Source organism: Barbatula barbatula, assembly GCF_947034865.1.
Source record: "Barbatula barbatula genome assembly, chromosome: 1".
NCBI lineage: Eukaryota > Metazoa > Chordata > Actinopteri > Cypriniformes > Nemacheilidae > Barbatula > Barbatula barbatula.
In genome coordinates, this window is record NC_136766.1 from 30,895,920 (window position 1) to 30,910,106 (window position 14,187).

A 14,187-nucleotide genomic window follows, 5' to 3' on the forward strand; every position below is an offset into this window, starting at 1 on the left:
CTGTCTGAGGGAGATTCAATGGGACGATTCCCCCGACTGTCTGAGGGAGATTCAATGGGCCGATTCCCCCGACTGTCTGAGGGAGATTCAATGGGCCGATTCCCCCGACTGTCTGAGGGAGATTCAATGGGACGATTCAACCGGACGATTCAACCGACTGTCTGAGGGAGATTCAATGGGACGATTCAACCGACTGTCTGAGGGAGATTCAATGGGACGATTCCCCCGACTGTCTGAGGGAGATTCAATGGGACGATTCAACCGACTGTCTGAGGGAGACTCAATGGGACGATTCCCCCGACTGTCTGAGGGAGATTCAATGGGACGATTCCCCCGACTGTCTGAGGGAGATTCAATGGGCCGATTCCCCCGACTGTCTGAGGGAGATTCAATGGGCCGATTCCCCCGACTGTCTGAGGGAGATTCAATGGGACGATTCAACCGGACGATTCAACCGACTGTCTGAGGGAGATTCAATGGGACGATTCCCCCGACTGTCTGAGGGAGATTCAATGGGACGATTCAACCGACTGTCTGACAAGCAGGCTGCTTGTCTGCAAGCTATCTGTCTTATTATTTAGGCTAAACGTGGCAAACTCAGCCTGGATTTATGAAGATTTTAATTCATTTCACAAAACTTGATGATGATGATCGTTCGTTTGTTATACATCACAAACTCACCTTTTCTGACAACGTAATAGTGGCCATTTCCATAACACCAAAAAGGAGGACACTTTGCAGCATTAAGTGAGGCAAGAATAACTGCATAGGACTCTGGTGTACTCGCAACTACAATACAATTTTGTGCATCATATCGCCTACTCTGTTTTTCAAAAATTGTCTGGCAATGAATATTTGACCTAAGCTTAAGGGAAGATGTACCTGCAGCTCGTCGGTTACTTTTGTTTTTCTGTGCTGGCATGTCGCATGTCCCTTGACTACAAACGTCCACTTCACAGCGACATCCATGAAAAGTGTCTCTACAGCCTTTTTATATAAAGTTGTGCTCTTTTGTCCATTCCAGATTAAATGAGGTTTCAGCAAGTTACCGTTATGATGTGACGAAGCCAGCACGTGGACTCCACTTCCACGTCGTGGAGGCTTGTTTAAGTTTTTAACCAATGATATATCAGATATTTATTTGACACCTCTTTCAGCCAATCATTTGTTTGACTGGAGATCTTACGGCGTCAGACGCTATGCTGCTGCGTCCCAATAAATGTTCTAAAGCGGGTTTTGTTTAGGCCGATTCAGCACAAAAGAAGGACAAATGAGTGTCTGGTTTGAGGCTGCCACGGACGCGGGGGCTTAAAATCCGGACTGTCCGGCCGAAATCCAGACGTGTGGCGTTGAGTCGTATCACCCGATAACCGCGACAATCTCCTTCTAAGGCCGCTCATGCTGTCTCAGCTCAGGGGCCGGTCACGTGCAGTGCTGAACCCACAGAGTTCGCCCTTCCTCTTCTGACTTTCACTTTCGTTGCCCGAATACGGAGGTGAATGAGGCTTTTTGCGTTTTTTATCTAGACTTATGTGAAATTCTGCATTCATTGTACATGATTTATTTATTTATTTATTTTCCACCTCGGGAGGGCAACGTGAGTCAAGAAGGGCATATGGGTAGTTGCCCGGGCAACCTGAGCAACCCCCCTGTGCAAGTCCCTGTGAAACAGTGTATCATATCGCATTATATTTTGCAGTATATTCTCATATATTTGTTCCGTAAGGTTCACTGTCCCAAACACTTTCAATGAGGTTAAAGACTCGATGATGGACGATTCATGTTTGAAAATTTCATTAGTTGTTTTCTGTGCCTTCTGAAGCATCTTTTCCAGAACCACTAAAAAGATCTTTAGACATTTGTTATGTCAGAAATGAGAAGTTACACACAGCATCAGTTCAGATGAAAATATATTTATCACTGCGTCAAACTCGTCAAACTATTTTTGTATCGCTATGAATCATTTGTGCAGGTGTGTAAAGTGAAGGAGACGAGAGACACAAATACTGAAGACATTTTTACATAAAACTACTTTACATTGTATACATTGTATTACTGCAATTTTCTCAGTACGATGAACATTGATGACAGTTAATGCAAGTGTTATACATTTATAATCGGACATTTCGATTCAAAGTGCTAGTATATACCACAATTATTTACATCATCACCATACAGAAAGAATAACAAAAAAAGATACTATGTGTCACGGCACTGACTGTCCCCATGCCTGTTTTCTCATGTGTTACCCCATAGACTCCATTTCCCATCACGCCACCGTGGTGGGGCACTGGCATATGCCGTGGCTGCATGGTCACCCTGGGTTTTCCCCAAATAATTAATTTTTCTGCTGTGGCCTCGCTGCACTGGCCGGTCCTACCTTCCGAGAAAGGACCGGTCACCAGAAGCACCTCCGTGTAGTGGTCGTCCTGGCCGCAATGCGGATGCTGGCCACCGTGGTGCTGGGGTCTGGTGAGTGAGGCTGGCAGCTATGAGGATGCTGCAGACAGCCGTCTCCTTCTCCACGTCCACAGCTGCCAGCCTCACCCCCACGGCAGACCCCAGTGCCACGGTGGCCGCCATCCTGTACTCCCCTAGCTCCATCACCCCTGACTTCCCCGGCCCAACTGCTGAGCCAGAGCCCCCTAGGCCCCCTGAGCTCCCAGATCCTCTGTGCTCTTAAATGAGAGTTAAATTATGTTACTGGTCTATTGATTAATATTGATCTTTTATTACTGTGTTGGATTGTCAACAGAAGATGTCGATTGTTTATTTGCAGTTTTACAATAACACAATATCAAGAATCATCTTTTAAATCATGTTTACTTTATCATGTCACTGGATTGTTTACAATATTATAATATGTGAAGTATCAACACAATATTAGTGATCACAGTTTAAAATATACACTTATTGTCAGAACTGGAAACATAATATTTCAATAAATATGTTAATTTTTTAGGTGTTCTGCAGGATTCTGAATGCAGATCTCAATGCACATGTTTAACAGACGCGTCTGTCATGTTGATCTCACTGCTGCTGTTTGTCCTGTAAACACATCTTGTTGTGTATGACTGAAGACTGTTGTTTGTTTTGTAATTTGTAGCTCTTGTAGAAAATTGATACGGTCAAGTCTCAATACTGTAAAATATTGAAGAGAAACATCAGATATGAATATCCACTCATCACAGTCATTATCAACAGACATCATGTCAGAATGATGTTTATATCTATCTGCCATTGCATTCACCTTTATACATTTACATTTATTCATTTAGCTGACACTTTCATCCAAAGTGACATGAGAATAATACACGTAGAGCTAACAATATCACATTTATACCAGTGACACTGGAGCAGAAGTGTGAAACAATTACATGACAAATAATGATTATGATTTTAAAAACACTAATATAATTCAAACACTAAATGAAGAACGTACTGTAGTTCCTGTAGTTTACAGTTTGGATCCTTCAGTAGATCAGAGATGAGCTTCACTCCTGAATCTCCAGGATCATTATAGTTCAGATTGAGATGTGTCAGGTGTGAGTTTGGGTTTGATCTCAGAGCTGAAGCCAGAGCAGCAAAACCTTCATATCCAATTTTGCACAGCTCCAGACTACAGAGTGAAAAAAAACTCCTGACACTTACAGCAAATCAAGTCGTGAAATATAATGAGGTGTGTGTGACTTTTATAATAAGAACATATAAAGTCAATGAAAGATAAACAGAGAGAGAGAAAGATTGAAAGCATTTGGAACGCTCATTCATCTATTTACGCATCAAACAAGGAGGTCTTGCATGTGTTATCTGTGTCACTACAGTTTATTAACTCTATATTACTATTGATTATTTTCTATCATATTTATGTCCGCCTTCTTTTTCTTAATGAGGAAAACTAAACTGATTAAAGTCATGTGTTTTTTGTAATGTGTGTGAAATGGTCTACCCAAACGTGCAGCATGACAACACAAAAGTGTCATGATTCCGCTATCATGTCATGCTTATTCTTGGTCTTGCAGCGGAGTCATGGCATAGCCTTAGGTTTTGTGTGAGAAAGACATGGCGTTGTTTTGATTTTGACTTGCCATGTGCTTTCTCGTGTCTCGTCTGTGTTTCCCGCCCTTTTGTCTCGATAGCCTTCCCATTAATGTTTCATTACCTACACCTGCCCCTTGTTAATTATCCTGTGTTTCCCCTTCAAAACATCCTTGTGTTCATTGTCCTGTGCTCGTTCGTTGTACTTGTTTCCCTGTATAGATGCCTTGTCCATCGATCCCTCATCCTGAAAGCCTTTAACTACAAAATACAAAGACTAGAAAATACTTAGTGTTCTTGTCAAGTGTGTTTTGTTCTTTTCAGTTTATCGTGTCCCCTGTTCTTGTTTTGTTACCCCATCGTGGGTGTTTGTTTTCTGTTTTGTATATATATATTAAAGTCCTTGTGTTAACCCCTTCATCCCCGTGTCTGCCTGCACTTGGGTTCTCCCTTTAACCAAACCGTGACAAAAAGAGCACAGTTTAACATATTATTTTATAGTTAATTACTCATTACTTTATACTCCTCCGCTGGCCTCCCTGCATTGTCGTTGGTCGATATTAACCAACGTTTCATTTCGACAAATAAGAATACCCTAAATTTAAAACCTGAAAAAGAATCTGCGTGCACATGGGACTGTTTAACAGGGTGCTGTAAATGGATTTGCTGCACCAAACCTAATGCGGTTGTTAATGTGACGTACTGTAATCACCTCAGGGTTAATGATCGAGGGGGAGGAAATTAAGGCTGTTTTATTTTGGCTTTTTATTTGCCTGGTTTTATCTTGACTAATATTTGTATATTTTGTTACACTTATTGATTGCATACGCTATTTCTAATGAAAAAAAGATTCCTGAAGACCCCGCCATCGCGGCCTTACAACCTCCCGGGGGACCCCTACTGTCTTACACTATGATGAACAACATTAGATCAACATTCTCATCAACTTTTACAAACATTTAGATGATACAAACACACACATTTAATCTTATTGCTTTAAGGATTCTCTTACCTCAATGACTTCAGTTTACAATTTGTATTCTTTAGTCCATCAGAGAGCAGCTTCACTCCTGAATCGTGCAGATTATTGTGACTCAGGTTCAGTTTTGTCAGATTTGAGGAGTTTGATCTGAGAATTGACGCCAGTGCTGAACAACTTTTCTCTGTCAGATTACACTTCCACAGACTGAGAGAGAAATAACAAGATAACAGTGTATTAAAGTACAACTTTAAATGTCACTCACAGTCAGACATAAAGAAAACAAGGGTCAATGGATGTAGAATGAGAATTAACTGCTGTGAATGAAAATGTAAAACATTTTCCACGAATAAAAACTCAAAACTATAATATCAGATCTTTGATATATAAAACAATTGTGATTCACATCTTAAGTTGCATTTTTAATCAATTAATTTCTTAAATTATCCTGTGTTTATTAATATGTGTTTTTGGCCCGATGCCAAACTTACTTGCCGACCCCTGCTCTACTGCCTCTACCTATCAATGAAATATTTTGGCCTCTCCAGGAAGCAGAAACAGACTGGGAGGAGCGAGCGTTAAATGGCAAATGCGGAGTGGAATATGCAGACCTTTAGCGGTGTAAAAAGAGAAAGTATTTAGCTTGGACGTGAATCCTCTTCACACCACTCCGCTTCAGCAGCCTTCGGATTATTTGAAGAATCACAAATATATATAATGATGATTAAATCATTGATTTAATCATACACTAGACTTGATTATATCTCACGGAGCCGATCTTACCAATAAAGATATGTTGCAGATATCTATAGCAGAGAAAATTATACATTCGGCTGGGTGGATAATTTATTTGAAGCAGTCAATGCGGGTGACATTTTAGCTCATCCTCGCATCTCTACTGTAATAAAATCATAAGCAACCCAAGGTATTTAGATTATTTAAAACTTTGGCAAACGGTTTTGCGGTGGCGTTTTGACTATTGTAAATGTTTAGTTGGGTGTTTCAAAACCAATCATGTTTTACTGTCAGGTGGTTTGTGGTGTCCTTTTATATTTGGACGTGAAGTGAGGTGTCCTGCCCTTCAAAAGCACCAAACCGCCTAAACAAGCTATCTGTTATGACCTCATTTCCTTTGCACATACCCCAGTCAAGTTAAAAGTAAAACTAAATTAACTGAAATGGACGTCTGTGATTACAGATGGCTTTAAGAATGAGAGAATGGCGAAAACGTCAAAGAGAGCTCAAACAACTTCTATGTCATTCTGACAGTGATGATGAACATTTGGGCATTCAAAATTATTCTGACAGTGTGCCTGGCACTCCAATTAATTTTTTTTTTCATTTGGCAGACACTTTTATCCAAAGCGACTTACAAGTAGTTTTTTACAGTGACACATTACTGCAGAGCAATCAGGGGTAAGGTGCCTTGCTCAAGGGCACTTCAGTCATGACACATCCTCCTGGCTTCTCTCAGTGCTAAAGGGTGTCTCTGGAATGGCGTTGCAATGGTTTGAGTCCTACCTCTCGGGTAGGTCATTCAGAGTATCCTGGAGAGATGAGGTCTCCGCGTCCCAACAGCTCAACACGGGGGTGCCACAGGGCTCAGTGCTTGGACCGCTACTCTTCTCCATTTACATGACATCCCTCGGCTTGGTCATTCAGAAGCATGGCTTCTCCTATCACTGCTATGCCGACGACACACAACTCTACTTGTCATTTCAACCGGACGATCCGACGGTCGCTGGTCGCACCGCGGCATGCCTGAGTGACATCTCGCTTTGCATGAAGGATCATCACCTGCAGCTAAACCTTGCAAAAACGGAACTGCTTGTGATCCCAGCCAACCCAAAGATTCACCACAACCTTGCCATTCAACTAGGCTAATCAACGATTACACCGTCCAGCACAGCCAGAAACCTGGGAGTGGTAATCGATGATCGGCTTAACCTCTCAAGTCATGTTGCCAGCACCACCCGGTCCTGTAGATTCATCCTCTACAACATTAGGAAAATTAGACCTTTCCTATCGGAGCACTCTACGCAAGTCCTAGTCCAGGCTCTTGTCCTGTCCAAACTGGATTATTGCAATGCGCTTCTGGCTGGACTTCCTGCTTGCACAATCAAACCTCTCCAGATGATCCAGAATGCGGCGGCAAGAGTGGTCTTCAGTGAACCGAAGAGAGCGCATGTAACTCCGCTCTTCATCAGGTTACACTGGCTCCCTGTTGCCGCCCGCATAAAGTTCAAAGCTATGCTCCTGGCCTACAAGACCAACACTGGATCTGCACCATCGTATCTTCACTCGCTAATGCAGATCTATGATCCTGCCAGATCACTGCGGTCTGCAAAGGAACAACGACTAGTGGTACCATCCCAAAAAGGAAAAAAAGTCACCCTCCCGTACCTTCTCTGGATCTGTTCCACATTGGTGGAATGATCTACCAGCTGCTACAAGATCAGCAGACTCGGTTGCCATCTTTAAAAAACGCCCAAAAAACGCATCTCTTCCGTCAACACGTCGCTGATTGATTTTTCCTAATTTTCTTCCCTTTCCTTCTTTATAATAAAAAAAAATTATAAAAAAAATTATAATGTACTAACCTCACTATTCTTAGCTTTTTATACTGTGCTAGGCTTTAATAGACTAGTTTGATGCACTTATGTATTTTGTGGCCTATGTTGTTATAATTACTTCCAATGTTTCCTCATCTGTAAGGCGATTTGGATAAAAGCGTCTGCTAAATTACTAAATGTAAATGGGCTGCTGGCACTGAGATTTGAACCAGCAACCTTCTGATCACAAGCCCAACGCTCTTACACCAGATCACGACTGCTAGTTGTAGCATTGACAATTTGCCTGGGACCCCACATAGTTTCATTAGTGACAGTGTTCCTGGGACATCAGATAGTTTTGACTTTGACACTGACATGGACTATTGGTCTACTGACTCTGAAAATGAACCAAATGATGAAGCTGAGGTGACAAGCAGCTTTGAAGACGACCTAAGACAGTGGGCCTTAGAGCAAAATTGAGGGTCATACTTCATATGAGAGTTGTGAAAGATGTTTAATCAGAGGTGCACGTGTTGAGAGAAGAATAGTTTTCAGTGAACAGGAATGCACTTCTCGAACAGATGACGGTTTCTCCAGGGTGGAGTACAGAAACTACCAAACTGATGTCAGCCCCCTTATTGCGGGAGGAATTCCTTGTGTTAATTCATTTGTCTTGGATTACATGCATATGGTCTGCTTGGGAGTAGTTAGACGCCTGTTAATTTACTTGACTCATGGCCCAAAAATGTGTGGCAAAAGGATGCTATTTCTCAAAAACTAATTGCACTGAGAGGGAAGATGCCAAGTGAATTTGCTAGACAACCAAGGGGTTTACACGAAATGGATAGGTGGAAAGCAACTGAACTACGACAGGACCTGTGGTATTGAAAACTGTGTTGTCCCCTGAAAGATACAAACATTTCTTGTCCTTGACAGTAGCCATGTCGATAATGCTGGAGTCTGATGACCGGATTCGAAATGCCTATCTCCAATATGCTCATGAACTAATCAAGTCCTTCGTCATGTGCTGTGCTGACCTGTATGGCAAGACCTTTCCTGTATACACTATACATGGATTAATTCATCTCCATGAAGATGCCAGCCACTTCAACTGTTCCTTAAATGACATTTCCTGTTTTCCATTTGAAAACTACCTGCAACGAATCAAGAAACATGTGAGGAGCGGGAGAAGTCCCCTGGAACAGGTTACCAGGCGTTTGTCAGAAATGGAACATTCAGAAGTAAACAAAAGCAAAATGCTCCCGAAAGTGTTTATCTCTGATAAAGAAAGGGACAGTTGTTTTCTCTTGAGAGACGACAGATTTGCATTTCTCAGACAAAGAAATGCAGATGTTTTTTTTTCTTATTCTTTTATCTAGATCACAGCAGGATTATCACAGCCGATCACCTGTTTGTTTTCTGCATCTTCCTCAGTGACTCCTTTCTCACTGCATCCATAAACATCCCCTTGCCTCCCTCTTCACTATTTCCTTCTCCAAATGTAACCCTCATCCCTCTTCAGCACATGTCATGTTGCTCAAATAGAACACCATGGTGCTAGCAGGGCTGATCAAAATTTAAAATTGTAACTTGAATACAATGTAAGAGCATGGCTAAAAGTGTTTGATAAATGCATACATTTCCAAACCCTATCATCCTAACCTCGCTTGCTTATTCCACTAACTTAACATGGGCTGACCCTCTAATGCACTCATTAGTGATCTTGTCACTCCTAATGAGAATTTAGCATAAGCTAAATTAAAATATTAAAGCTTTAAGTAACATACATATGCTCTTCTTTCCAGGTTATGTACGCCAGGGCTGTTTGGAAAGAGGGTGAACAAGAGGAGGAGGGTGTAGTTCCTTACAATTGGATCGACAGGAACAATAGAACAGTTAGATGGCCACATAACATGAGCACCACAAAAACCGAAAGAGCATTAAAGGAGAAAATGAACCCCCAGGATGACTGGATGATGTTCCCTTTAATTAAAATAAAAATGACTTCAGGCAAGTGATCGAAAATTAAATCTATATTCAAGTCAAATATTACTGAAGAAATGTTTTTTAAGTTGAATTGTCTAACTTCTAGATAACCATCGTGAATGCAACAACTACAACCTGACCAGTCAGGCGGAGGAGGAGGTGGTAATTAGATCAAGGAACCGTACTAAAAAAGGAACTCCGGAGGGTTTTGTTAGAAATGGTATGTTTCTCATTCTCAAGTAATTCATACATTTGTTTTCTGTTGACACAAATTGGGGCTAAAATTTTTGAAATCAATATTTATGTACTTTTTTTGCAGAATTAACAGATTCAGATGAGGAGGCGAGCGTCAGGGGTAATGACTTTCTATAATGAATTTATAATTCTGGTTTCAAAATGAATAAGATTTTTTTTGGAGATGTATATAGTAATTTTTACTTTATTAACTCTGTATAGGTGTCAAGGTACCCAACTACCCTACTGCACGCTTGTGAGTACTGATGAAAGCTTTTGAAGAAAGGTAATGTGTAGTGGATACACTACGTGATAGTTACAGGCTGATTCATGTGTTTCAGCCTCTGAACATGAAGCCATGTATGTCCAAGCTGAGCGTGCCAACAGCTCTCGGGGCAGTGAAATGTCCACTCCTTGTGAGTATTTACGTCTCCACTTTCATGAACCATTCCATTACACAAATTTAAAGTTCATTCAACACCGGTAGTTTCTTACTGCATAATAATGTGGTGATGCGATTGCCTGACCCACCTATGTTTGAGGAAATGGTACGGTCCGGGGGTATAAAGGTAGATAGGACTGGCATGTCACACAGGTGTGTCCTATAGGGCTTCCGGGAGTACCTTTATTTCCGGTGGGTTGGGCTACACGTCCAAGAGTGTGGTTGAGGAGTACTGCGGGCATTTGTGAATGGCCATGTATTTTCGAGAGCCATTAGTGAAGTCCGCGTCAAGTGCGTGGTGCATTACGGGTCATTAGCTGCAGTGACTTTGGGTGTTGGAGGTGTTGCAGCAGGCTGAACCGACGCCAGTTCGCAGGCTGATACCGGCGCTATTTGGGGCTGTGATTCTCCCTTATGGACTAGCGCTATCGTACCTGCATGTATAACGACTGCTTGAACTGGAGTGTTTTCCGAGATAGACAGTGCCACTATTGTTCGCACTGATTCGTTCAACTTACCATTTCTCCTACCTGACTGCCTAGTGGATTCCTGAACCGGGTTGTTTCCAGACCCGTTACTTTTAGTGCGACGCTTAATTTACCTTCCACTTTCATTTCACTGCGTAGCGGATGCATGAAGCTGACTGTTCCGGACCGAAGTGGACAGTCCGTAGAGTCGTGTTTATTTCCGTTTTTGCTCTTTCACTCGTTGCCGTGCCTGGGACAGCGTCTTTGTCCCGGTTGGTGTGGAGGATCTATTCCCATTTAGCTGGCAGTTATTTCCAGTGTATAATAACCATTCAGTGTCTGTTGACGTGCTTCGATATCGCGTTCTGCGTGTCTATAGGCACGACATTTGGCTCTCTTTCTCGGAGGACTGGTGATTACCGGACTAGCTATTATTATCGATGTCATTTTGGGCGTAACTTGTTTTGTTTAAATTGATTTTGTTTAATTCGTTTTGTTTAAAATTTATTTTGTTTAATTCGTTTTGTTTAAGTGATTTTGTTTACTTCGTTTTGCCTAAGTGATTTGGTTTTGTTTAAGTGATTTTGTTTACTTCGTTTTGCTTAAGTGATTTGGTTTAATTTGTTTTGCTTAAGTGATTTGGTTTAATTTGTTTTGTGTAAGTGATTTGGTTTACTTCGTTTTGCTTAAGTGATTTTGTTTACTTCGTTTTGCTTAAGTGATTTTGTTTACTTCGTTTGTTTTGTTTAAGTGATTTGGTTTAATTTGTTTTGTTTAAGTGATTTGGTTTAATTTGTTTTGTGTAAGTGATTTTGGGATTGAGTTTATTAATTTTCTTTTCGTTCCAGAATTAGGGGGAATTAGTCGCGGTCGAGATCCTCTGTATGTGGTGCTGTGGTTGACTTGTTTGTAGTGTCCACAATATCGAAACATTTGGCGTGTGGTGACGTGAGTGAGCACAACGGTTGTCGGATCAATCAGACGACTTTCCCCAATTCTGGGTTGGACGTTTTAAGTGTGTGTATGCTTTGTACGAAGATGATGGCCTGTTTCTTTTAATGACTTTAATTAAATGTGATTTTGTATTTTAGATGGTGTGTGTGAAATAAATTGTTTACCAGCTTCCCTTTTGTCTGCTACCTGTCTCAGCCAATAACGAACCTGTGAGCTTTTGGTGATTTACTTAATTTTGGGTCCCTGGCCCTATCCGGGGTGGCGTAGTCGGCTCATGCTTTGATTAATCTCCTTTCACCGTATGCCATCGCCACATTTGGCGTAGTCGGCAGGATCTTGGCTGTTGTACGGGTACAGACGTAGGGATTTGTATTTTTTTTTCACACATATATATATTTTCTTTCTTCTACTTGACCATATGGTGGAGACGCGTCTGGTGATTACCCCTTATATTGTGTAGAGATGGAGGCTGAATTACAGGAAATGAGAGACCTTGTGGCTCAGTTGAAGGCCGATAACGATCGACTGCGACAGGAGCAGACACCGGTTGAGTTGCTTGATCCTGGCGCAGGCTCTAGTAGTGCGTCACGGCCATTAACGCCTATATCTGTAGGATCCAATGTTAACACCGTTGAGCGCTTTGTTTTTGTTCCTCGTGAACGGCGCTGTCCCAAATTTAATGGTAGGTCTGGTGTAGGCATTGACGAGTGGGTCGAAGAAGCTCAGGCGTGCATGCGCATGCGGACGATGACGGCTGTCGAGCAGGCTTTCTTTTTGTTTGATCATCTTGAGGGAGAGGCTCGGGATGAGATTAAATATCGGCCGAGCCCTGATAAAGATAATCCTGAGAAGATTATTTCTGCGTTGCGTGAAGTGTATGGCTGTCTCGAGTCCTATATTACGCTTCAAGAAGCCTTTTACTCACGGCGACAGTTGGAGGGAGAAACGTTACAAGAGTTCTCCCTGGCGCTCTTGAGTTTATTTGACAAGCTTAAACAACAGTCTCCGCATGCCATTTTAGATGCGCAGGTGGTAGTTAGGGATCAGTTTATTGAATGTGTGTTGGATAATGCCTTGCGCAGAGAATTGAAACAATTGGTAAGGCGTCAGCCTGCTGCAACACTGTTAGATGTCCGAGGGGAAGCAATTCGCTGGGAGAGAGAGGGAGTGCCAGGCGGTGTACGGGGGCGCAGTCAGTCTGTTCCTTTGGTGCAGGGACATCAATGTGGCGTTAAAGATGATTCTGGGGTAAATCCTGAGCAGGGACATCATTCACAGGAATTTAGGGAGTTGAAGGACATGCTGATTCGACAGCAACAGCAAATTGATCAGCTTTCTCAGACTTTAGCCCGTAACCATAGTCCCCAGTCTCGTGGTCAGCCACTGCGTTCTAGTTACGTGATTTGCAGACGGTGTCAACAGCCTGGCCATTTTGCTCGAGACTGTCAGTGGCAGCCCCATTCGTCTGGCCCTCAAAACCATTCCCGGGGTAACCTGATATCTCGTGATGCTAGGTCAAGTGTCCCTAACCAGCCGGAAAACTAGTACCCACCGGACTGCAGAGTCTCAGTTCGGTTGGAGGTAAGAATGGCTCTTGTGATTTTCGTGCCAGCGGTTCTGTGCCTCGTTTAGTCTCCTCATGCCCACATTTAGTTGCAAATATTGGCGGTGTGCCCATACCCTGTTTGATAGACACTGGTTCCATGGTATCGACCATTACAGAGAGTTGTTTTCGGTCTGGATTCGAACCATGGGGCCAGCGTCGATTACAAAACTGTCATTGGTTACAGCTTAGAGCAGCCAATGGACTGGAAATCCCTTATATAGGGTATATGGAATTGGACGTTGAACTGTGTGATCGTGTGGTATCAGGGTGTGGCATATTGGTTGTGCGTGATCCACCTGGGGGTAATTCTAGTGTTCCTGGGATTTTGGGAATGAATGTTCTTGGTCGCTGTTATCGTGAGCTTTTCGGGCAGTACGGACCGACCCTATTTGAGCTACCATTAGTGACCCAAGACGTGGGAATATCTCGGGCCTTCCAAGCCTGTCAGAAAGTAGATGGCGTTCTGGCATACGGGGGCAATGTAAGAGTCCGTGGGCATCGGGTTTGTCGCGTTCCAGGGGGCACTATGAAGTTTGTAACAGCAACATGTTCGTCCATGTTTAGAGATAAGATCGTGTTATTCGAGCCCCTTGACACTGGTCTGCCTGCTGGCTTATTGGCCTCTCCGTCGTTAGTGTATGTCGACGGTGGTTTGGTTTGGGTGCCTGTTGTCAATGTGGGTGTTCTCGACGCTGTTTTATACCCGAAAACCATCCTCGGGAAGTTGCGGGAAGTGTATCTGGTGGATTCACCTGCCGGACTGACTGAGGTATCTGCGGTTCCTGCTATCACAGTGACTTGTGATATGATGGCAGCCCCTGAGGCAGCACAGGTCGAGAACATAGAACTGTCAGGGCTGTCGGATGAGGAACAGGGCAAGGTTAGGGCTCTCCTTCAGGAATTCCAGGCGGTGTTCTCTGCTGGGGAGG

General features: G+C 42.8%; 1 protein-coding gene across 7 annotated transcripts in view; it reads right to left on the reverse strand.

Annotated features, from left to right (window-relative positions):
* Positions 1–2,004: 2,004 nt before the first annotated feature.
* Positions 2,005–14,187, reverse strand: part of LOC306892223 (NLR family CARD domain-containing protein 3-like) — a 100,031-nt gene continuing 87,848 nt past the window's right edge. For 4 of the 7 annotated variants that reach the window (XM_079453152.1, XM_079453155.1, XM_079453153.1 and 1 more), the window contains 3 exons: positions 5,051–5,224; positions 3,443–3,619; positions 2,005–3,141 (listed from right to left, as the gene is read on the reverse strand). In XM_079453152.1, coding sequence (XP_079309278.1) covers positions 3,129–3,141; positions 3,443–3,619; positions 5,051–5,224 — 364 coding nt within the window. In that variant the 3' untranslated portion in view covers positions 2,005–3,128. The remainder of the gene's footprint in view (positions 3,142–3,442; positions 3,620–5,050; positions 5,225–14,187) is intronic. The other 3 variants (XR_013786440.1, XR_013786441.1, XR_013786442.1) reach the window with 1 other exon arrangement.